The sequence below is a fragment of the Nannobrachium achirus genome (genome assembly GCF_963921795.1).
Source record: "Nannobrachium achirus genome assembly, chromosome: 12".
NCBI classification, from domain to species: Eukaryota; Metazoa; Chordata; class Actinopteri; order Myctophiformes; family Myctophidae; genus Nannobrachium; species Nannobrachium achirus.
In genome coordinates, this window is record NC_137832.1 from 20,372,890 (window position 1) to 20,398,877 (window position 25,988).

A 25,988-nucleotide genomic window follows, 5' to 3' on the forward strand; every position below is an offset into this window, starting at 1 on the left:
TTCGCCTCGTCCGATAACACCCTAACACAGGACATTATCAGAGCATAATGTCCTCTCACTCGGGGTAAATTGCTTACTTATTTGACATAATCGCGATTATTTTTCATAATCGTCATAATCGTTTCCATGTTGAAAAATGTTCATATATTTTTAAGAAAGTCAAAAATAGTGGAAATAGCAGATCTACAAGCTCACAACGCGTCGCATTGCGACGCGTTGTGAGCTTGTAGATCGGCTATTTCCACTATCAATGTTCTTTTTTAAGTATAAAGTTGTCAAATATGTCAGTCATTTCTTTGTATATTTAGGTTATGTGTCATATCTGCCATGTGCAACTTCAAAGCCTACAAGCCAAACAGAAATGTAATTGTCAACGACAAAAACACAATTAAATTGTTAATCGCAATTATTTGAGAGAAAATTAATCGCCATGTAAAATTTCATAATCGTGACAGCCCTAATCACTCCTATTCAAATCCAAAGAGGAACAGTCCATCTTTTAGCTCATTAGTGACCTGTAGACATTTCACATGTACTGCCTTTGGAACAGTATTTAAAATAAATCTCTTCTTGCCATATTTCAAATGTCTCTTTTGTGTAGCATATTTCTGAGGTTTATGCTTTGGCAGTAAAGTGTTGTTCGCACAACAAAGGCACAAAGAAGGCCCAACCCACGAGGCTCTCCGTCAGTCATTATTAGTTCAGGGACCCTCGGCAGGTATCTGTCCCACACAGACATGGGATCTTCTCATCTTCAATGGGGAACTTGTAGTCATATGTGAGCTCCTCGTTGACGCTGATTGGCTGCCGGGAGTATATCACTATCTTCTTCTGAGATTCCACTGTGATTATCTTTGCATAGCAATTAGGCTGAATGGCAAAACAGAAAACAAGAGGCACATTGCGTTAGTTCCAATCCAATGTTTGTTGGACAGCAAGTAAGTGAACAAAAAGATCAATGTGGAGTAGGTGCATTCTCCTTTAAGAAAACAAATCTTAATCTTAAAAGTGAACTGTGGAATCATATTCATTAACTAGAAAGGTGCCTCAGAGCACTGGTCTCCACCAGGCGGGGAAGGAACTAAGCTGCAAAGTTTGGAACAAAAGCGGTTATAGCGGTTAAAGAAATGGGATCTGAAATACATCATACATCTTGATTACATGACAACAGAGATAATGTGTAACGGTCGATTAATAGTTTTATTTTTTGTGTGTTTTTGAAGAAAACACAGAATTTTTAATCTGGCACAAACAGGGCCTGAATTGATTGTACAACCTACGGTTCATAAGTTATAGGCCAATATGTGAAGTGGGCTGTTGTAACTTCCCACTATGAGGAGATTTGAAAAATCTCTGATTCCTTAGTTTGGTGGGAATGTGCGTGCAAATTTTCCCAGCAATCGTGCTCTGAATTCATGATGTGTGGCATTTTGTGCAAAACGGGCCATCCCTGCAGACTTTGGAAGCCAATCATAGCCAATCGGAATGGAATATTTGTAATGTGACAGAAAGGTCTTGATCACATGACTACAGCCAGAATTTGTAGTAGTAACAAAAATGTGGGTGTTATATGTGGGCGTTATAACTGTCCAATTAAAGAAATAACTGGGTGGATATTCTTCCTTGACGTTCTGGGTGTGTGCGTGCAAAGTTTTCCACTGTTCGACCCAGTGGTGCTTGCAGAGACCCAGTGGTGCTTGCAGAAGGCCGTGCAAAAAGGGCCCCCTGTAGAAAACTGAAAGCTAATCGTAGTCAATCGGAATAGAATCCGAAAAACTCAAACAGATATATCTTGATCACAGGACTACAGAGATAAGGTGTACCACACACAGACAGACAGGGGCGAAAACAGTCTCGGCTATAACTTCGCCTGGCAGATACAATAAGGTCACAGTTCACATGGTGGCTTGCCTTATACACATGGCACTGTAAGAACAACAAGATATATTCATTTATGAAAAAACATAAAAGGATAAAATATGGAGAAACAAGGTTTATGCCCAGCAGAGACAATGCGTCCAGTCTTCAGACACAATTAATGAATGTTCTGTATTGCCTCTGTGGATTTACTCACATTGCAGCTGTGGTTGATAAACCTGGCTAGGTTCCCGCACTTTGTGGCATCAATGATGGTATCGTCATCAATCCTGAACAAATAGCTACTTCCAATACCCTCATCTTCATATCGTTTCTCCCGCGTGTCTGCAATAACCTGAGGAGGAAAAAACACATTGAACCTTTAATAATCTAGGGAGAAGTTGTGATATCACCCTGCTTCGCATTTATCCACCTGTTTCCATGAGAATTTACTGAAGCATTATTTACGGGACACTTCCGGTTAACAGCAGACATACAAGCTCACGTTAAGTCGCAGATGCAACCGTTGTGAGCTTGTAGATCACTCTCGGCTGCGGCGCCAGAAGCTGCCTGCACATTCTGCGCAATGCACGATGGGATGTTGGAAAGTTGTAGATAGGAGCTCGAAAACGAATCCCTCTCAACACTTTACTTTTTTTCAATCAAATTTACACCTGATAACTTTATTGTGATCTGACAATAAAGTTGATTCTGATTCTCCCCTCACTCGTCGACAAGACCCTGAAGTACTTCACTTGGGGCAAGGTGTCATTCCATACCTGGAGTGGGCACCCAGCGGTTTCCTGCCGAGAAGGTCTGGGGATTCTCCGAATAATTTGTAAGTTCAATTTGAATCCAACATAGAAAAAATCCCCAGACCCGAGAAGCATGGTCTCAGATTTGCAGATGCAAATCCTCAACCCCAGCCATTCACGCTCCACTGCGAACCGATCCAACCGATTTTTCGTTCATATTTTTTAGTTGAATTGTCAATTTTTAAACTTTTATGTATTTGTTATTATTATTAGTTTTGCTGTATTTTTATTGTGTTTTAATTTGATCCATTGTTTTATTGAGATCCACTGTACAATATGTATTGTGTCTACGTTTATTGTCTCTTGTCTGTGCCTCAGAAACACTTAAAATGAGGGTTTGCCCTCAATGTGTTTTCTAAAGTTTTAAATACCGGTACCTTACATAAATGATGATGAAGTCCAAGTGTGCATGGGTCATTTTTACAATCAAGGGCAAGGGTCTTCAACAGGGGGTTCGGGACCCCTAGGGGGTCCTCAGAGTTACTACAGGGGGTCCTCCAAAACTTTGTTCTCCTTTTTTATATTAACCATGTGAACCCTAGTGTCCTTATTCTGAGAATTTTAGCCAAAAATAGCAGATCTATAAAGCTCACCACGCCTCGCGCTGTGAGGTGTTGTGAGCTTGTAGATCGGCTATTTTTTGGCAAAGAGCTTTGGTGTAGAGGGGGAAAAAGCAGACTAAGTACATTGTGAAAGGTCAAGTTTATTAAGTATTGACGGTTCAAGTGGTTAAATATCTGAAAACACAAATTGACATGAATCCAAAATACACTGATGATTGTGCTGTCAAACGATGAAACTATATGGAATCTATGAAAAGGTTGTGGGGTCCCTTCTTCATCTCTCTCTCAACAAAGAGGTCCTTGGCCTGAAAACGTTGAAGACCCCTGATCTAGGGGTTGAATTAACACTTAGGATTTTGCTATGCATATTTGTGTTTTTATCATTGTTTGGTCTCACCTGTCTAATGGTCTGGCCAACATATTCAATAACCATTTCATCAGCTGATATGGGCTCCATGGCAAAAAGGCCCCAGTCATGGATGTGACTCCGGCTGAAACGGATCCTCTTCTTGCGGAACTGGGGCAAACGGGTAAACATTTATTATGACTCCAGGATCATTTTGTATTTTCTGGTACTGTGTCGTGTGCTGAATTGAGGAACAGCTGCATTATTGGCAGTGAACAAATTAAGATGTTTTCTTACCTTGAGCTGGTTGAATCTGACCAGTTCACTGTCACAGCTGAACGAGGACAGTAGACGACGCTGCTCAGACCTGAAGTCAGACCCAGAGCGCAAGGTCGTCTGTGGCAGGGCAGTCCCTACCTGTAGAGAGACACAGCCTTCAATCAAAAACTGTACATGCAAAAAGCACTTAACATTATCTAACTGCAAGACTTCCCTGATGTCCAGACTAGACTCTGACTTGCAATCAACACCACAATAACAGTTTTGAACAGCAAGAGGATCTACAGAGCACATGCATAGGTTTCACAGAATATTAGTACACACCATTATTAAAGCACATGCATCTCAACAGGAGTTTAGAGATTCCAATGCTGTTGCTGTTCAATGCTGTTGCAATTGAAAAAAGCATTTTCAATTGCTTTTTGCCTGCCCCTCTAGTCCTATCATGATGGTTTTCACCTACAAAGTGAATGTTTAGGCTATTCTTTCAGTTTTTCAGTAGGACTTTTGGAGCTCTGTTAGCCCTTTGACGAGAAATGCAAAGTTAATGGCGACAATTCCCTTCAAAGCTCTTGCTCAGGACAGGAGTCCCCTGAAGTCTTGGGCCCCTGTTTTTCTGCTGTCTCTCGGGGAACTGATGGCAGAAAAGCCCAATAAAAAGAATAAATGTATTTTAAGAGTAAGACGCTGAATTCTTGCTGATAAGGCATTCTGAATAAGAGCTTTAGTTAATGCCTAAAATGTAGCGTGAATGTACTTAAGTGAGAGGGGTGAGTGCTGTGTGCTAACTGCATACCTGTGTGCTCGTAGATGGAAGGTCTGTGGTCAGTAGTGCATTGTTGAGGTATCTCCTTTTATCCATCATACTGATTTTGTAGAAACCCTCAGCACGGGCACATCCACTCACATGGCTCTGCTGCCAGCTGCTGTGATCCTCACTACTTTCTGCCAAGACTCCACTCAGTGATTGAGATTAAGGAGAGTACACAGTACAATGCACAATATGACTTTTGTTACGTTACATCTACCAGAGTAAACTGTGATTTCTTCATTTCAATCAATGAACAATTATTGACCGTGATTTCTTAATTCTTTTGATCTTTACACATAATCTGTTTTAGAGATGCTCCGAATGACATTTTTGGGGCTGATAGCCTGATACCCATCACCGATCAACTGGAATCAGTATCTGCCAATACCGGTATTCCCGATCACAGCGTCCATAACTTCTTTATGGATTTATTGTGTTACTGTAGCAGAATTTTTATATATTTAAGGATTCTTCTTAAATCTAGCTTGTAGATCGGCAAAGCCAACAGAGGCAAAGCCGATACCGATCAAAGCCGATAGAGACATATTTATCAGCCGATCGCGATCACTCACCGATCGATCGGCACATCTCTAATCTGTTGTAGTGCGGATCTTACCTTTAACAAAGTAATTTATTGATGGCAGATCCATCATTAAATTATTGTGTGCAAAATAAGGCAGTATCATCATGCTCTTTAAAGAGACAGGCCTGGCACTAAAATCTAACTAACACTTTTACTTACAGTCACTGCACTGTTTCTAGTTTATGTCTTCAAAAGGATATAAGGATGAGGAATCCAACGTGTGTCACTGAGCCAACTAAAGCCATTGTCCTGCTGAAGCAGCCAGTCATGAGCAACCTGCAGCAGCCTTGCATCCTCCTCGTCGAGACCCTTCCTCCAGAAAAGGTGGAGTATTCTCCTCTCCTCAGACCTCGAACGGCACCTGGCGTGAGGCCTGTCACAATTATTACATAATCGTCTAATCGCAATCATTTGACATAATCGCAATTATTTTGTCATAATCATCATAATCGTTTCCATGTTGAAAAATGTTCATATATTTTCATTTTCAAACATTTTCAAAAATAGTGGAAATAGCAGATCTATAGTAGATCCGTTATTTCCACTATCAATGTTCTTTTTTAAGTACAAAGTTGTCAAATATGTCAGACATTTCTTTGTATATTTAGGTTATGTGTCATATCTGCCATGTGCAACTTCAAAGCCTACGAGACAAACTGATTATGTAATTGTCCACGACAAAACACCATTAAATCGTTAATCGCAATTATTTGAGTGACACATTTTTAGTACCTGAGACGAATAACAGTCTAAGTCCATTTTCTTTCTTTTTTTATATAGATGTTTTTTGATTTACCAGACTGTAAACCACAAACTAGTCATTTTTAATCTGTTAAATTGTTAATGCACCCCTCATTTTGTTTTAATTTTATCTGCTCCCTTTGTCTGCTGAATATTGCTTGTACGGACTTATACTGTTGTGCCACAAAGTGTTGGAGAAATACTGTTTTTCCCACTTTCCACAAGTATTATATGTCTTATATACCGGTATATGAGTTAAGTAAAAAAAAAAATCTAATTCAACAAAATGAGGGGGGAGAGCATTAAGAATTTAACAGATTAAAAACTTCTAGTTTGTGGTTTACAGTCTGGTAAATCAAAAAAATATATCTATATTCAAAATCTTAAAATAATAGACATAGACTGTTTTTCGTCTCAGGTACTCAATTAATCGACATGTAAAATGTTATAATCGTGAGTCGTGACAGCTCTACCTGGGGTGAGGCCGGCGAGGGGAGTGCGAGGATCTCAGTAGTGATCTCCACTTCAATCGGCACATCCTCCGCCTCCTCCTCCTCCTCCTCCATCTCCATCGCTCCCTCCTCCGGTTGGACTTCACTGTCTCTCGCCGGTTCTCCTCATCAAGGAGTCCAGGCATGTTCTCCAGCCCTTGCAGGGGCCCTGCCCTGGCAACCGGACCGACGCGCTCACCGATCCAATCAGGGGTCTCTACCGAGGAGACCGAGAGGTTATAGGGAGAAGACGTTACGGCGGGGGAGCCGCCGCTGCTGCATAAAAAAGGCGACGCGGCATTCCTTCCTTGTGAGGCGGTGGTGATTTGCATCCTCCTCCGGTGGACCTGGGTTCTGTGGGGTCGGTTCATGTCTCTCCCAGGAGTCTGTGGGGTCCAGATGTAGAGGTGGTGGCTGGTCGGCGGGGGTGGAAGAAGGGGGAAATGGCCGCAAAGAGAAGGGCTCAGCATTACACCTTCCTCTGAAGGGGTTAAGTCTCTGCCAGGTGTGGCTGGGATTCTCAGAGAGCCTTGGGGTGTCCACAATCCTCTGTCCTCTCTGCCGGGCGTTTTAGGCATATATTCGTAGGCTGGGTAATATGGCACCCGGATCTCTGACGGGGAATTGCTGGGCACTGACTCGCTGTTTGTGGGAGAGTGGGAAAGGAGCTCGGCCAGTATGCACTCGCTCTCCAACTGAGCTTCTACTCCCAGGCCTGGTGTTTGTGGCCTTTCCATCTCCTCTGCAGCAGGAGGGGTTGGTTTGCCATGTACAAGCAGGTCTGGGTCACTTTCTACCAAGGAGCCAGTAGGGGTGAGGGGCCTGAGGTTTTCCGTTTCCATGTATTCCAGTGACTCCACTCTCCATTCGGGGCTCTCCATGATCTCCACATCAAAATCAGACTCAACAACTACAGAGAGAAAATATGATAACATTAAGAACATACAATTATTGAATGAATATAATATTTTGTATTTATTTATAATATTATTAACCACTTAAGCCCTATACACCAAGTCTCTTATAGCCGAAATAGCACAAGTGTGAGCTTGTAGATCTGCAATTTCGGCTGAACGTTCGCCCCAAGGGACGATAGGGTTCATATGTGGTTAATGGTACAATTCACCCTTGTCCCTCGCGTTGTCCCACCCCTCTTCACACCCATTGGTTGCTGTGTCTTGGTGGGACACTCGGTGGGACACTCCATCCACTACCATTTTAATTCAGTTTCTTCATATTGTTATTCTGGGTTTTCAATTCTAATTTCAAACTTGGTTTCAGTAAAATGGAGCTGCTCAGTGGCAGCATAGTGACTCAGCATGTTTTTAAATGTTTGTATTACTCCAAAAGAATATGTTTTAGCAAATTCAACATAAAAAAGGCGGAACCTGGGCGGGACAAGGCAGATAGAGCCTGCTGGTTGGTCAGTCAGGAACCAACCAGAAGGCTAACAAAGGGTGAATTGGTGGGCATTTCATTACTCAAGTCTATGATGTTTAGTATATCTGACACGTGACCTGCAACTCCTATAGGCGACGGGGGACGGAGATGGTCTGGAGAGGCGCTTGGTTGGAACTCCATCGCTAGGTCAAGTTCACTGGCGTCACAACAATGACTGGAGCCATGCTGTCCCCCTCCTGGGGCCTCCCTCAGCTCCTTCTCGGACCACTCCTTCAGGTCCAGATCTAGCTGTGCACCTGGGGTGAGGGGGGCTGAGGGGGTGGCAGGCGGCTCCAGCTCCGTTGACTCCTCGTCTGACGAAATCACCACACAGTCGATGCTTCTCGTCTCCATGCTGTCCTCCGGTGCGTCTTCTTCGTCCTCTGTAGAACTACAGTCTTGGTAGGACGAGTCCTCTGTCCCCTCGGAGGAGTAGGACTCTGATGAGTCAGAGTATGATGAGTCTTCGGAGGAGCTGGACTCCACCTCTGAGAGACTCTCTTTAAAAAAATAAAAAAGAATGCAAATGAATGAACCGTTACAACTATTATGGTGCATTCAGTAGTTATTATTAATCACAAGAACTTGTTAGTACTATTCATTGGTTCATACAGATTTATAAAACCCCAAAGACACACTTAACTTTGATGTTTCATTTTGTCTGTCTATCTGTCTCTCTACTGTCTCTCTCTCTGTTGTTGGGTGAAGTTGTACATGTTCATGTTTTGCCAGCCCAGTTTTTGGGATGACCTTAGTTTAAATAAACCCTTTTGAGTCCTGCCTTCAGTTGTATGTGTTTGGGTCCTACTCACTACTCGCATAGCCTCAGTACCCCTAAACGCATGAAATTAAAACCTAATAAGGTCTTTGACACATTATGCACTCATTGAAGACAAATGCAAAGGTGGAAAGAATACTAGAATATCCTACTCAATAAGAATTACTGTCAAAAACTACTTTTGAAGCCAGCTCTGTTAACAGCTACGACATAGTACAATATATCTACGTAGCTGCTACGTAGATATATGTACATACTGTACAAAAAGGGCTTCAAAGCAAACTTAAATGGAATATCATCCTGGTTGTGTCAGAACAGCATAACTGTAGGTAGGGTATTCTGCATTTCTTGCCTTTCCAACGGTTGTTGAGTAGAACACTAACAATCAACTTAAGTGAAAGTAGAGCTGCTGATTACATGAAAATGCTACTCAATTACAATAATGAGAGTACTTTCCACCCGTGCGAACAGGTACCTCAACTTAGAGCTGAGTGTTTTAACTTACCAGTGTCTGAGAAATGCATTCTTTCAGAAGTTCTGGAGACAAAAACATCTCTATCCTCAATGTTCTCTGGTTTTTGTGTATCATCATCATTTTGGTCATCATCACCTATGTGACACTATTGAAAGGAACATCAGAACTAGTTTCAATATACTGTATATGTCTACTTAAATGAATAATAAATCAAACATTTATTTTATCAATTTCACAACCTGGAAATATATGTTTTCTATCAGTATCATTCCGTCGGTTCGAGTCATTCAATTACAGATCGACAAACATTTAATGTGATTGCATCTATCTCATTGTAAACAAAGTCAGCTGTGGGGTAGCAATGCTTCATACACTGTTGCTTTTATGCTATTTGAATTCGGCCATAACTCTTCATGTAAAATCCCCATTTACCCTGGCTTCAGGAGTATCACCAATGACCAAGGGACTCTCCTCTTTGTTTGATCTCTCGTCTGTTGGTGCACTGTCCTCTTCTTCCTCCCCTTCTTCCCCATCACTATCAAGCTCAAGCGGCCTTGCATGTCTGCGCTTCAGAGCTGGAGCAGTACCTTCAACTGGTGCTGTCTTCACTGCTGTGTGTTTGGTTGTATCACTTACCTGGTCCAAATCTAGAAAGAAGGAGAACTTTGGTTAGAACTAGACGAACAACTAAACGTTGAGCCGCAGCACCCTCTGGTGGACAAAACTTCAGCCAGAGTGACAAGACAGTGGCTGTGGCTGTCTGTTTGTTTGTCTGTTAGTAGACCAGTGGTTCTCAACCTGGGGGTCGGGACCCCCAGGGGGGTCCCCAAATTATTTTGCGGGGTCCCCAGATGATTAACTTATAGATGATTAACTTATGTGCAACATTGCTTTCTCTCTCAACAGTAAAGAAGTCAACATAAAGTTTAAGTGTATAGAGGGTATCTGCACATTTCTAAAGTGACAATTTAAGGACTTTTTAATAACTATAAAATGACAATTAAACATTGGCCAAATTGTCAAATATTAACGCGAGGAGTTGTGAGCATGTAGATCTGCTATTTTCACAATAGAACCATGTTATACAAAATGGAATGCCTCAACTCTTAGTGCTCGTCAGGCAGCCAGCCACATTACAATTGTTTTGTAATGTATTGATGAACCTGCAAACTAACAGCATGGTTGTAATAAGCACTTACTAGCACTGTCACGATGAACATCATTTCCCTCTGACGACACATTCTCTGGAACATCTGAGGTGCTAGTATGGGTTGTTTTCCTTTTTACCTGCATAATAATGTTAGACAGATTTTTTAATATATAATATATATACCACAAATTAAATCACCATTCATTGTCTTTAAGTCAATGTGTTATTTCAATACCTTGAAGGAAGGCAGTGGAGTGTTTTTTCGCTGGCCAATAATGTGGCTGAGGGGATTTATTAACTTGGCCCTCTCTTCCACTATTTCTATTCCGGCTTTCAAAGGAGCAATAGCACTCTGAGGATACACAAAAAAGGAGTTAAAACTGAATATACCAAGCTAATACAGTAATGCATTGTGATTGTCTTCAAATAGGATTTCCAGTAATCAATGTGAATGCTGTGCATGTGCTATAATAGTGTTATTGCTGCAAAAAACATTTAGCGAAATCACCTTAGCTTTCTGCTCCTCGCATTCCCACCACGCGTCAAAAGCATTGAAAGCGACAACCTCAACCATTCTACGTACAATATCCTTCTTAATGAGTGACCTCAGCTCCTCCACGACAACCCCCAAAACCTTCTCCTCTGTGACCTTATGAGGATCGTCTCTCCCGGGCATGTAGCCTGGGGGCGGCACGAAGGGGTTGAACAAGGGTACGTTGTTGGGTAGACCGGGCCAGGCCAGGCGCTGCACGGGCAAATTGGGCACACTACCACGCTCTGAGGGACCCGCTATGTCTGAATGCCCAGCAGGCTGCCTGCCTAGCATGGCAGAGGGTGGAGCTATCAAAGGTGGAGGGGGTCTGAGTACAGGTGGAGGAGGCATGGTGAAGCTGGTAGGATGGCCTGGAGGTGGGATCCAGCCCGGAGGCGGGATGGGAATTGTGCCGTCCGGCAGGCGAATCGGAAATGGCAGGATGGAGGGCGGGATGGGTGGAATGGGGAACGCGAACGGAGCGACCGGTGGGTGAGAGCGTCCAGGGATGGGGTAAGGGGGAGGCTTGGAGGGAGGGCGTTGGATGGTGCCATTGATGAATGGAAGAGGTGGACACCAAGGCAGGGACGCTTTCCCTTTGGTGGGATTCCTGACTCCAGACTGTTTGCTCTCTGAATGCTCCACACGTGTTACGTGAAGTTGCTGTGAGGGTGATAGGATAAAATCATGATTCTGATTTAGGACTGAAGCAGAGCATCATGCAGCTCATATTATCCATAACATAACACTGCATTCTGATATATTTCTGTTTCTTTTGCAAAACAGTTCCTAAATGACAAATGCACATAATAATAAATAATAAACACATAATGCATCATAACTATTATTGCGACCTTGATGAACAAAATGTGTACAGTAGACATTTCAGGGACTGATCAATGTTTTATGAATTATTATTATTATATTAGTGTGGTTGCTATAGGCAACACACTATTGTTCTAGCTCCAAGAAAGCAAAGTGAACCTGCTTTTTGTTAACCTTTGCACAACAGAGAAGTTAAACTTTTGGTCATGCTTCACTTGAGATCACTTCATCAAGTGATTCACCAGTGCATTCCTCGCGACTCACTTGCAATTCCCCAGAATTGCACCTTTCTAGTTATTATTATATATTAATATGTATTACCTTGGATAAGGACAATGCATTTTCTGCATCATCTCTGTCCAAGGAGGGCTGTTTTGCCTGGCACATGTTCCCCCTCCTAGCCCAACCCCCTGTCGCTGTATGCGGGTGAAGAGATGAAGGAGACCGTGGGTTTCTCAAAAGCGAAGCCACAACCTGGGCCGCCTCGTCCGCTCCACTGGCAGAGAGAGGCGTCGGACTGATAACCTCTCTACTGTTGTGGGAGGACTTGTGGCTGGCTGAGAGGGATCCACCAGGAGCTGGGGGGCAGACAGGTGTGTGACGCGACGCAGAAGAGTTTTCAGGCGACTGAGGTGAAACAGGACTGTCCTCCTGGCGGTTCTGCCCACAAGCTTCCCAGCCCATTTCTTCGAGGTCAGACGCGTCCTGCACGGTCTCCGTTTTGTTCAGTAACATTTCGATTCGGGAGTCCAAGCTCTTCATCTCTTGTTCACCGGGGCTTTTAGGATCTGCGTCGGCGGCAGGCGAGGGGAGATGAGCTGTAATGCACGTTAGGTAGTCTGGCGGAGGGGAGGATGCTGCTGCCAGCCTCTCCACGGAGCCTCTCCGCTCCATATTAATGCTTAGGTCACTGGGAGGGCTGCAGCGCAGAGTTCTAGGCTTAGAGGTAGTAGTAAATACATCGTCGGTCTCCTGATCGGGAGAGTTAAAGTAAAAGTAAGACTCTTTAGAGGACTGTGCATTCTGATGCCAAGAGTCTGGCTTGTGGCCTGTGTTGCTTGCAGTCTGCATATGGGCGGGAAGCAGAGGTTGTGGTTGGAAGTGCTTGAAGATGGAGCTCAAGTCTGAGCTTTTGTAGGCTCTCCCGTTGTTACAGTTCCATCCCGGCCTGCGTCTGGACTGTCTGTGAACACTGAAGGTGGAAGCCGGCTCCCCCTGTAGGACAGGAGTAGTGTGCAGGCTGGAGTAGCACGAGTCCTGAGAGAGAGGAGTCCCAGTGAGACCGGGAGTGCGAGGGGTTCCGTGAGACAGCGGGGTCAAGCCGAAGCTTCCAGGCGTGTCCTGCCAAATACTAGAGTAGTCCAGGGAGAGAGGAGTGGAGACGCTGGTGGGACTGGAAATGGGCCCTTGTCTTTGTGAAGGTTTGTTGCACTGTAGAAGACAAGCAGCATCATTATTGACTGCAAGTATCATTTTATGCAGGTATAGGTACATAATATAACAGTGACAAACATGTATGAAGACTGTAAAAACCAAACATGTCAACATGATCTCGGCACTAGTAAAATGAATTAACAGAGAGTTACAGTAGGCCTATAGAAAGTATGCAATGAAAAACAGCAAAGTATAGCTACCAGCAAATTGTCGATGAGATATTGAAGTGTTTCTTCGCTGCTTCCCACTGGCAATGTCCTAGGAGTATACAGCCCTTTTAAAAGGAGCTGGACATATTGCATCCTTTTTTCACCTGAGAAGAGTTGCACGTTTTGTTTTAAAGGGTTGCAAGTAGTTACAACAAATTGTATTGAGGGAATATGACAAAAATACAGCAAAATGGAAAAAATGATATCACACAAAATCTATGTAATGTTTCTTAAACTTACCATTTGGATCGATTTCCACGTGAATGATGTTTCCCATCACTGAGGTTTCATGGAGATGTTCAACGGCGACTTTTGCAGCCCTGACCGTGTCAAAAATCACTTTTGCAATTCCCAGATGCTTCTTGTTTTTAGGATTGTATAATATTTCTACTTCTTCGATTTGTCCATACTTTTTGCACATGTCAGTCAAAAAACCCTCGCGCACATTGTCATTTAACCTGGCGAATGTGACTTCTTTGGGGGGAATGGGGCCAACATAACATTCATCAATCTGAAATAGAACACAGGTAGGCCTAATTGTTAAAACATGACTCAAACACCATTGTCAGTCAGCCTATATCGGAAAATATTAGCCAATAATTGATCAAATAATAATAATAAATGTGTCACCTTAAATGTAGGAACCAAAAAGTCGATCATATCAAATTGACTCCAGAGGCGACAGATTCGGGGGTCTCTTACTGCATCTACAGGAAATACTCCTAAATCATGAACCTATGACAATATAAAAGAACAGTCATTGTTATCATTCCATATGTTGTGCTAGGCCTATAGCTACTGTAACCTGATAAAAGAGCGATCTGCATCTATAAAACAAATATCATGTGCCCCCAATGATTAAAATAGAATAAAATAACTATATAAACTCACGGGCAGGTTAAAATGCTGTCCATCATAACGATACACTTTGTGCAGTCCATTTGTCAACATGGGGTCTATCATCAATTTGCAACTTCTCCACTGATGATGCGCTGTCTCTCTCGGATTACCTTGTTGATCGCTTTCCATTACATTCACCAAACCTGGAAACGTAAGGAAGTATAGGCAACAAAATATTGTCGGTGTCTGAACTGTTCATTTTGGTCCTCCATTGTAGCCTAAACACACGCCCCAACAGGTGATGGAGAGCATCACCTGTAGCCTATCCTTCTCTCAGACAATAATAGTCAGCAAATTGTGCGATATTAAGATTTAAGAATATTACCAAACAATCTAAGATGTAAAAAAAAAAGAACGTATGATGGTTATTCTTTTCGCTTTTACCTGTACCAAAACCGTGCGGTATCCTTTGATGGCCCTACATGGTGTAAAGCTGCCGGGGGAGGTCTGGGGTTTTCCGATGTTTAGCCTGCAGGAGGTTGCAGGTGTTGGCGAATCCTTCCGCACCTGACGTTGACATCCAAGAGCGAAATATAGATCCTTTCCTAGAGCCTTTCTTAGAAAAATACAAAGCTCCGTGCAACAGGTCATAAAGTAAACATTTCAAGGATACGCCTATATGGCCTATAGACTTGGCTACTAACTAATAGCTACTAGTTAAATATAGGCTACTAGTTAAATGCTTCTTTATTATTATCCCCCCCCTCCCTCCCTCCCTCCCTCCCTCTCCCTCTCTCTCTCTCTCTCTCTCTCTCCCTCCCCCCCCTCTCTCTCTCTCTCTCTCTCTCTCTCTCTCTCTCCACACAGTATTATAGCCTACACAGTAGTATTTGTGTAGGCCTATACCCTGTCTATATTTAGGTCTACATTTTAAAATGATCGAAATTATCCAATCAAATAGTCAAACCAAAAAGTAAATGTAATACAAATATTATATGTGTTTGAAAAATAAATGTATACAATTTTAATTACAATTGCAATTATAAAATCATTAATTAGTGCCCAGTGTTCTCAGTCAGGCGCCTGCTGTTCTGGTTACCATACATTGTTATCTGGCTGGCAGGTTGAAGAGCGGAAGAAGAGACATGGCAAATTCTTCTAACTATAGAAAAGCTGGTATTGAAGGTCTCGCAGATAAATCAATTGGGGACAATACATGAGGGGTGGGGTCATTTGTTGAAATAAGAGGCCCTATATTGTGATGCAGTCAGCAGTAGTGGTCAAATGTGTATATGGGAGGGGCACGGTGGTGCAGTGGTTAGCACTTCGCCTCACAGCTAGAAGGTCCTGGGTTCAATTCCCGCCGGGGGAAGCTGTGGCCGCTGGGGGCGTGATCCTCCACCCGCGTCATCAGCACCCACGCCCTAGGTGGGGTTGGCAATAGGGCCTTTCTGTGGTGAGTTTGCATGTTCTCCCCGTGTCTCCTTGGGCATAGGCCCTCACACAAAAACATGCAGTAGTCCTGGTTTCTATACTACCTCCCCCTAGCCAGCCGGGTGCTCCCCAATGTCCCCTGGCGCTGCAGGGGGAGAGCGGAAACCAGGACTACAGGTTAGGTAGTCACCGGGTGAGAAAAATGGGTTGCAAAAATTGTGGGATAAAATATATATATATAAAAGAAATGTGTATATGGAGTTTGTTTCGCGAAGATTAAAATTGTGCTATGAGTTCAGTGGGATTTCACTGGAGGTTGAAATGAGTGCAGAATATCTGCCCTTGTTTGAATATGGTTAACCACAATAATAACCACACAATAGACACGTAAAAGCATTCTCTAAATAGAGCAACAAGTACAACAATGAGGCATGCAGTGAAATCCTGCAGTGTGTGGCTGGGGCATTGCAGAGGCCTAGACATGACCTTGAACTGCCACAGCCCTTGACTGATGGAGAAGATGGAATTGGGACCAACCTCAGTCCGGGGACAGTTCTACCTGCCAGTACCAGCTGTGAACGTTCAGAAAGCTGAACTAACTGTATCTGGTGGTTTAGTGCGTCATGCAGGGCAGCAGGTACTCCTTGTGAGTCACAGCATTAATCTTCCTATAGTCTACGCAAAACTGCTCGCTATTGTTCATTTTCTGTACCAAGATGACAGGGATGGCCCAAGGGGATTTATTTATGGTATTTGTGTATTTACTCTATTGTATGTTTTAGAATAGGCCTACACCCCTGGTATGGTGTGGTCCAGGTTCAGCTGTATATAAAATGCTGCCAGAGTTATAGGTGAAAAGCTGGACATCACCATGCTTGGGGTGCTTGAGCTCATGTCCTCTTTGTCATGTTTTATATGCTTTGTGTTGGTGAATAAATTGGTCGCACCATACTGGTGCCTCTGTGCTGAATTTCCGGACTAGGTTCACATGCGCCTCTCAAAACAAAAATCACACTCGTGTGAACTGAGCGGTGGAGGCTGTGTGTGTGTGTGTGTGTGTGTGTGTGTGTGTGTGTGTGTGTGTGTGTGTGTGTGTGTGTGTGTGCGTGCATGCGCGCGTGTGTGTGTGTGTGAATGTGAGTCTGAACAACAGCACCCCTCCCTTAACATGTGTGGTCAGAAAAGGTACTGCAGGCTACATACAGACACGGACGGACGGACGGACGGACGGACGGACGGACGGACGGACGGACGGATACATACATACATACCCACACACACGGCCACGTATAGGAGACGGTGTGACCACCGCTCAAAAGGCATGCCCTTAGGCCACAGTGGCCTTAATGCCCCAGCTGACTGTACCACTTTCTCCTCTGTCTCTTTCTTGTCAATATGTGGACACCCAGTGTTTTGTTCTTGTCATGTAGACACCAGCGTCTTTTGTTGAGATTCTGAATTCTTAATTCAAGAGTCCCCATCTTTAAATCAATCCAGTAACTTTGAATTGGTGCAGGGATGAGCATGGATTAGATTGTAAACACCATATACATTTCACTGCCGATCTATAAATTCAGTCTATAAATTCAATTCAATTAATTCTTTTTCGATGGACTCAAATATTGTTTTATTTGATGGCCTTCCTGCCATGGCTTTTGGCATTTGTGCCCTCAAGAAATGACCAACACTGAAGGCCAAGTGGCATTGCCCCCAAACCTGGAGGCCTGCTGGGTGCAGTCTTCATCGTTGGCAGCAAAGTTGTGGAGGAAGCGTTCCAGTAGACCTTGCAGCTGTACTCTTTGGGCAGGGGAGAGGGCCCCACTGCTCCATTGATAGAGTTCCCATAAGGCTTTGCGAGTCTCCTCTCATGAGCTCTGGGCTGGAGGTGTCCTCGACCTCAGGTTAGCTCTCCCTCTGCGGTGATGCTGAAGTGCCATGTTTTCTGAGCCCAGATGACACATATCCACAATGGCTCCTCAGTGGCCAAAGGTCACACAGGTCCAAGCCTGCGGCACGCATCTTATGTCAGCCAGACAGAAGTCGTTGTGTGAGTTCTTACTGGCCACGGCTACCTCATTGAGTACTTGAGTATCTCTGTCACAGGTTCAAACTGATTTATTGTCAGTGACCAAATTGGGGACTTGGAGTCAAGTGACCAGGAAAAAAGAAGCTCCCATGTCAATGAGGGCTTGGCACTGTACGCCATTCAGGTTACAGTTCAAGTCCTTTAGCTTAGCCCAGGGTTCACCAATTAGTTTTCCCCAAGGGCCGAATTATGTCTAGGGTACCAAGCCGAGGGCCACAACATTGCAGGGGGCGACGGTGGCGTTCCGGCTACTCCAGCGACAGTTCAGATATTGTCGTTGTCGGGTGGAAACCTTGTATGTCCAAAACTGTTTGTTTTGCATTTATCATTTTAAAAAATATTTAAACTAGTGAAAACAGCCGATCGGCTGTTTTCACTACTTTTGTGCGACGGCCTTGTATGATGAAGCAGGGCTTTACATTGCGAAAGAACATACAAATTTGGAGATACAAGGTTTCCACCCGACAACGACTATATACTAGTGTTGTTGCTGCTCTTATACCACCATTATTACTGGGGTTGGTGGGGGCCAGACAGTAGCACCCCGCGGGCCGCAAATGGCCCGCGGGCCGCCAATTGGGGAACCCTGGCTTAGCCTATCATTGGTAGCAGCCAGACTGGGCTGCAGAGTTTCTAATTCATATTTTTTGGGTTAACGTTTAAGAGGCAAGAGGCATGACACTAAGCAACTACTAATGCTGCCCAACTGGGATGTAGGACAACAGGGCGTAGGACAACTGGGATTTTCCCCCCTGCAGAAGAGAGATGGGGCACCGTGAGACCATCAAACAGGTTTTGGCGGGGGTGGGTGCGAAAATAATCTGGTCCGACCACTACTCACAATAATGGATATTCAAGAGGGATAAAGACAGAGCAAAGAGGCTGTTCCCTACTATATCCAATTCCACCCTTTCCAAAAAGCTAAAGAATGTTCTCTTCAGTCACTGTTTATCTCTGGTTTAGCTCGGCATAGTCAGACAGGTCGAGTTGTATGTGGAAGCACCTTTTCCCATCAGTCTGCACAGGAACATATCCCAGAAAGGATCCAGCGTAAGCAGAGGGTATACAAACCAGCAAGAAGAATTCAAGATTGTTATTGTGGGAGATGGGGGTTGATGGAAAACTTCCCTTGTCATGGCTTACGTGTGTAAAGGAGACTTTCCAGGGATAAGTCAAGCTGCAAGGAACACAAGGAATCATTTGGTCTTGTGTTTTGTTATTTCTGTCTTTTTTCCAAAATAGAGTAAGATTAGATTATTTGGAATGGGAATTTAGTTATGGTTTTGAATTGATTCGTTATTAGCTAATTAATTAATAATAATAAGGTCACCCTGAGTTTAAAAAAAAAATAAACTAAACTCTTCAGGCGAGATGTGGGCGAGAAAGCAGCACGACAATCATATGCATGAAGTAAAGAAAGACCAAAAGAGATTATCATTTTGTCCCTGTGTTTCAGGAATACATCGATCTGCTTTTGAAGAGTGTTGCCAATTTGAGGTACAGATGGCAACCATTTAGTCTAAATCTCTATTATAAGATATTTTAAGCGATGATTCGAATAAATGTAAAATGTTAAATACTTTGGTCAACCAGCACTCGATATCCTAATGTCTAACAACAACAACACTGCTTGACACTATATATCCCTACTTGCAATAACAACTGGTCAAGAGGCCTATGTGCTTCAGTGCTATGTGTCCTACAGAATATCTTGAAGGTATCCCTATGCAGTCTGCTGCATTGCTGCTCCTTCAGTAACACTGGTGTCAGAGTTAGGGTCAGTTACCTTTCCATTCAAACACTGACCTGGAATGATATTGTTACAGTATTTCATTACAATTATTGTGGTGTGTTCAAAATCAGTATTCTCATGTAGAATGTGTTTATTACATTTCAGTAATACCCTGGGGGCGCACCATATATGCAATGATGTGCCAATCATCCTCCTAGGGTGCAAGGCAGACCTGCGGAAAGATGTCCAGGAAACTATGGACATCTGGCCAAGATTTATTTAAGAAACATTTCTACAATTCTAAATGAATGGCAGGACTGGTTACAATGGATACATATCACTTTGTTTCGTTGGCACCGATTTGTCATAACAAGCTTTAACTGACTGTCATATTGAATACGAATCAAAACCCTTACTTTCATGGGACATCAATAAGTAAGTCATTGATTAAATAAGTGGTCGGAGTGGCTTTGTCTTGGGGCAGAAAACGTGATAGATGAGATAATACTGTCACATGGTCGCAAGTGCATATACTGTAGTTGTTTTGGAAGTGGGGCCTTTTTTATGTACCTTCAGTTTGAAAACCTGTCATATTTTGTTGCTCTGACAGGGAGAAGAACCCCGTCCCAAATGGAAATTAAAAACTAAGTTGTATGTTGAATTCACTGCCAATTAAGGACAACGTGAAAGACAAAAACAGCCAGAAAGAGCGGTCTCTGTGCGTTCTTGTAATGTCTATATATGGCTATCAGCTCTGTCAGCTTTCAGCAACATTTCTAGCTATGGTAGGTCTCAACCCATTTCCTGTGTGATATTCATTCTGACTTCCTGAACAATGCTGGTATCATGCATGATGTTTTTATGTCAAATAAAACAAAGCAGCATATAATAAATACTGCTTAACTTGCATATATATCTCTCTCTCTCACACAAACTCACAAAAATCATCCCAAAGAAGTATTTTATTCAAGGATGCACAAATCCTGCTGCACAAGCTAAACAGGTGAAAAACAAGTCGAGTAGACCACAGATATGCAAACAGTGCAACACTATCAAATATTTAGACACTTCAACGTGAGACAGAAAACACTTTAAAAGGTGTATACTCACACAAGCAGTTAAAATAATTTACAGTGGGTCAAATAAATAAGCAGCACATACTAAGAACGCTAGAAATCAAAAGGAACCAAGAAAGAGTGGTCATCATCAATTCTTCATTCGTCAATTGATGAAGAAAGGCACACGTGGCAGTTCTGAGGAACAAAGGTTCCAAGGGTCTCCAAATGATTCCCCTCCTTTTCATGTTCACCCATGCATTTGCAAATGGTGAATTGGCTGAATTCAATAAAATCACATCTATAATACAAAGTGTGAGGTTGACTGCATGAATAACACTCTTCACTTCACTCTTCACCTATGTAACTTCACATACGTAAAACAGTCAGACAACTTTGATAACTAAAGGGCCCGATGCATACTCTACTTTTAGAGCCGAAAATTCGGCGCTGTCTACCAGGGACGTGCTGGCCAGTGGGAAAAGCGGGACAACTCCTGAACGGCCGGTTCATTCCCGGCCGGCCATTAGGGAAAAATTAAACTGTTTGCACAAAAGTAAAAAGTAAACTGTTTGCACAAAAGTAGTGAAAACAGCAGATCTACAAGCACACAACGCCTCGCGGTGCGAGGCGTTGTGTGCTTGTAGATCGGCTGTTTTCACTAGTTTAAATCATTTTCAAAATGATAAACACAAAACAAACGGTTTTGGACATACAAGGTTTCCACCCGACAACGACGAAATATAACTCATGTAATTGGCCCACTGGCTTGTCACTTGTCATGATCTGAAATGGCAAATCTTTGAGTAGCAGCAGCAGCGCTAGGCTATAGAGGCGCAATGAGGGCCTCTCAAACTCTTTTTCCCGGGCTGAATCAGGGGCCCAGCACGTCCCTGCTGTCTACTCTAAACTACAATATGATGTCATTCAGGGGTGGGGGTACCGTAAATTAATTCGTCTGTTCGGTGCTGCAGCGATTTTGTGACTCCCCGAACCGAAATATATTCGCCTCTGAAAGTGGAGTATGCATCGGCCCTACGGGCCTTCATGCAAAATGGAGAATAGAAAGTTCAAACTACATTCAAGGAATTCATTCAACAATGTGCCGCAGGACAATGGCATACTGTATAGGCTCAAGCCTCCAAAATACAAAAAGTTAAAATAAACAAAAAATAACCACAGCATGCTTTGGAATATTTTCCCATACATCAACACCAACTTAATCAGTTGTATTAATGTTTTGATCAGCTAGAATAATGCTGAATCAAATTAATCTCTCATACACTCCACATTAACCCTATTTTGAGATGAGTGAAAATAGCCCATATACAAGCTCACACAACGCATCGCAATATTCTGTGTTGTCTTGTAGATTGGCTATTTTCACTATTTGTGGAAGTGGAACTGACATATAGGCGTGCGTTCTATATCACAATACAAAAGAACAACCACAAGCTCCCTCAAGTGCCTCAACATGCTCAAGATGTGACCCATGGAACTCGACACCAATACTGCCTGAGTTAACATTCATTTCCTATGGTTTAACCACTTTCAACGTGGCAGGCATCCCTATTTTGGCATGTCATTATAGGTGAAAGATTTTCCATATTCTTTTAAAAATAGCGAAAAGTCAGAAAACAGCAATGTGATGGGGTGTGAGCTTGTAGATATAAAAAAAAGTTACCGACAGTACATTATAACACTCTGCATTCACCAAATGGACTGACAATGTTGAAAGAAACGAATACCTTTGACCGAATATGATTATTGGTGCTTTCAAAGGATATTGACACACCAGACATTCTTTTAGAAATTATTAATAATGTGAAAATGATCAAACAGGTTGTTAGAATAATTCGTTGATCATTTCACTCACCCAGGACAGTCTAATAAGTTCATAAAACATTATCGCTTTACTGTAATGCACCTTTAAGACCAAGAAGATTTAAGTTACAGTAGATCATGATAGTACGATATATGGCCCAGCTCTACTAAACAGCATATACATTTTCAACAGTATGCATAGAGGAGGAAAATACTGGTGTCCATCAACATTCAAATATTGCTTCCTTGTTTCCATATTTTTCCATAATAACTTTCTCCAGCGTACTGTATGTATTCTCTTTGGCTTGAGAACCAAAAACACAGCATTCCAATTCTGCAAATGATCTGCAAATGATCGTCTTCAGATCACAGCTGCACTAATCTTCTGAAGTAGAATAGATTGTTACACAGGGTATCAGTCTACAACACTTACAACAATACACCTTCCAATAACACTAGGTAATACAGTATATTCTAAAAGATTAAAAGTGAACATACTGCAAAACCCTGGTCTATTCTGATAATGGAACATAGTTTGAGAGTAATACAATTAAAGTCATTTGAACAAAATGTGGTAATTCAATTAACCAGTTTCTGTTGTATTGAAAAAACACACTAGTGGTATGTTGAATTGACCAGAACAACATGTTTGAAGTAAAAAAAGGTCCAAATAAAATTCTCCATCCAGATAATGGGTCAGGCACAATAAATAAACACATAGAAACTATAGACATCAATAGAAACACTCGAAACAACCATGAATGTGTGCTGAAAACATGCAATCACAGCTGTGTGCAGTTCTGCCAACAGCATAGACATTGATTTGGCAAAGTTATGTTTTACTATACATTATTAATCAAAATATGGATGAGTGACTTTAATCCATTAAAAAAGGGAAGGCATCCATGTCATTTTAGATCTTTGCCATGGCTATTCAAAAAATATCTGCAAGTTTGTACATCCGCTATTTTTGAACATATTTGAAAAACATTGAACGTTTGCGAACTTTTTTTTAGAAGGCATTTGTAGAATTGGCCTCAGGTCTTTTAATGAATTAATTGTAAGATATTTGATAGACATCCGAATCAAATCAGTCAATGATGACACTCTAGTAACACCTTCCGATTATCCCTACTACATCAAGACCCACTCTTGCGGCTGACCCTGCTTGACCGCCCCCAGGGGATGAAAGCAAAAGAGACACATTTCCCCTCAGGTGCCCCTGGAATATGACCAAAATAACAGTGAATCCCAATCTGTCCAGTTGTCTGCTAACATAAATAATAGCTCCAGCGTCAATGTTTTATGTTCACCGTAGGTCTACTTTAAACCAACCAACTACACAGCTGCCTCGTGAACTATGGATGGTATTATTTGCATTAAAAAAGCAGTAAAAATAAAAATAAATCCTGTTTTTGAATATCAGTAACTCTGACTAGGAAATAAACATGAAGAAACTGAATTTCCACTGACTATTTCTACACAACACACTACTATAAAAACCACTGATCCATTACATTTGCATGATATGGCACACACATGAAGTGCCTGTCAGACTTATACCAGTTCTGAATTGAACATAAAAATAAAAAGCTGTAACTTTACTACTCAGATTGAAGATTAACTGATTTACCAGGGCATGAGTGGCAGGTCTATTTGCATTAAAACAATGTAAGCGATCTATGTTTTCGGTCGAAACGTCAAAATTAATAAAGAGCATCCCTTTTGCAAGTTCCAGACAGTGTGCGGGACCTTTTTCTTTGATTTGATATCACGGATCCCTTTCTGAACATTTGGACCTTCCTTGTTGTCCTAAGCAGGCGTACATCTGCCTTCTCTTAAAACATTAAAATAATATAGAAAGGACAACGAACATGCAGTAACCAAAAGTGGATTGACACATTTTAACAAAAGAATATCATCTTTTTTTTTTACTTTGTATCTAGAATAAAATGCATTTGAGCACAGTTCACATCCTCTTCAACAGAACTTTTGACCATAAAGCTACCGTTGAGTCAGCTGGACATCCTCATCAGGGGTAATGGACTGACGCCTGCAAGTCATCATTCTCAGACCTGTGGTCCAACTGGGTCTGGAGCCGAATCACCGATTCCAGCTCTCGGATCTGACGGTCCGTTTTGTGACTCACGAGTGTGCGGTAGAAGTGAACAGCGAAGACAATGAACACCAATCCAAACGGTACCATGATGGCCGTTGAAGCAATGGCCGCCGCCTCACCGGAACTGATTGTGACATTTTTCTCATGCGGGGGTCTGAGAGGCAAGAACTTGACCCAGCACAACAGAACCACCTCGGTGAGGAAGAGAAGGGTGCCAATGACCGTGGAGAAAGCCCAAGCCAGTTCTATGTGACGGTGCATGCGCTCGTGGGGAGATTCGTTGACAGAATTCAGGTTGTGAACATTGCTGACGGCCTCCAGATTAGGAAGAATACAGGTGCTGATCATGAGGGCGAAGAGATGCACCGCAACCAGAACAGTGGTACAGGCACTGAACGCTATCAGCAAACCTGGGGGATACTCATGGTCCGTCTCCAGTTGTACCTCCACCATGGCAACCTGAGACAAACAGAAAGGACATTTACCCAAATCCATAAAACATCATTTTCATGTGAGCAGTAACAGAATGGTCGGTAGTAGCTACTAGGTATTATGTGACACCATGTTTTGTTTAGGCAATATTTCTCTCTCTCTCTCTCTCTCTCTCTCACACACACACACACACACACACACACACACACACACACACACACACACACACACACACACACACACACACACAGAGAACAGAACAGTTGCCAGAGACTCAACAGTTGTCACATACTCAACACACAGACTATGATTTTTGTGATCCCAGTCTTTTTTTTTAAGTAGACCTAAAGAGAATAGCTCTATTTGGGATGAACAAGACTAACATTGTCATACCACATGGTAGGTCTACAACTTGTCACCGAGTAATTTTATCCTAATAGAGATTAGATACCCAGATCTTTTTGTGTTATATTTTTAGCACAATTTTATAATGATACCTACTGTACTATTTACAAAAAACATTAATAGAGTATTCAATCATTCCATCAATACTTAATTGACTGGGCCTGATTAACCGTCTCATCAACATGGCCAGATCACATTATGCGTCAATCTGTTGATTTATATGGGCAAGCCTTTAAAGTCATTCTGAATATGATCAGATCAAGTGTAGGCTATGCAAACTATTAAAAATGTTGCAAAAATAATCTGAGGAATACTTACCATAGCGAAACCAGATAAGAGAGCTGAAGTCCGGCTGGTGGCTTTTAATTTTGCTCGGCTCAAGTAAAGTTTTCTCCATGACAGCGCCTGTAAGGAGTGCTCGTTGTTCAAACTCATTCCGATTATAATGTTTTACCTTTCGCAAGTTATATTTACGGGTTCGAGTACAATATTCGATGAGAACGTCGATGACCAGCGCACTTTGGATATGAGATTTGCTGCCGTGTTGCATGGAACAACGCAAGAAAACACGAAAATCAAACTCTGCCAACAAAACTTCTGGCTCAACAGCTGACTGTCAACCTACCAGGAAACAAAGCATACATTTCCCAAAATGCAATGCGCCCTGGCGTCACCAGGCTTTCCGCAGTGCCAGAACTGTGAGCAACAGTGGAAAGCCGGGTGTCTATTTAC

General features: G+C 42.5%; 2 protein-coding genes across 2 annotated transcripts; both read right to left on the reverse strand.

Annotated features, from left to right (window-relative positions):
- Positions 1 to 696: 696 nt before the first annotated feature.
- Positions 697 to 14,310, reverse strand: LOC308295477 (histone-lysine N-methyltransferase SETD1B-A-like; the record flags this gene model as incomplete). The annotated part of the gene is made up of 15 exons (XM_080738527.1): positions 14,221 to 14,310; positions 13,960 to 14,064; positions 13,570 to 13,840; positions 13,321 to 13,433; positions 12,161 to 13,117; positions 10,935 to 11,524; positions 9,816 to 9,826; positions 8,004 to 8,426; positions 6,469 to 7,396; positions 5,473 to 5,615; positions 4,657 to 4,805; positions 3,879 to 3,998; positions 3,633 to 3,752; positions 2,075 to 2,212; positions 697 to 870 (listed from the first exon to the last, which is right to left on the reverse strand). Exons 1-15 carry the CDS (start codon positions 14,290 to 14,292, stop codon positions 697 to 699), a joined length of 4,314 nt encoding a protein of 1,437 aa, XP_080594653.1. The 5' UTR covers positions 14,293 to 14,310.
- A 6,875-nt stretch (positions 14,311 to 21,185) lies between these two features.
- On the reverse strand, positions 21,186 to 25,862 carry orai1a (ORAI calcium release-activated calcium modulator 1a). The gene is made up of 2 exons (XM_080738312.1): positions 25,575 to 25,862; positions 21,186 to 24,878 (listed from the first exon to the last, which is right to left on the reverse strand). The coding sequence occupies exons 1-2, from the start codon at positions 25,689 to 25,691 to the stop codon at positions 24,333 to 24,335; spliced, it is 663 nt and encodes a 220-aa protein (XP_080594438.1). The 5' UTR covers positions 25,692 to 25,862; the 3' UTR covers positions 21,186 to 24,332.
- Positions 25,863 to 25,988: the final 126 nt, after the last annotated feature.

Excerpts from the sequence above, each read along its gene's own strand:
- orai1a (XM_080738312.1), bottom strand. The coding sequence starts at position 25,691 with ATGAGTTTGAACAACGAGCACTCCTTACAGGCGCTGTCATGGAGAAAA. Across the intron at positions 24,879-25,574 it reads TCTTATCTGGTTTCGCTATG|GTTGCCATGGTGGAGGTACA; the intron begins GTAAGTATTCCT and ends TGTTTGTCTCAG.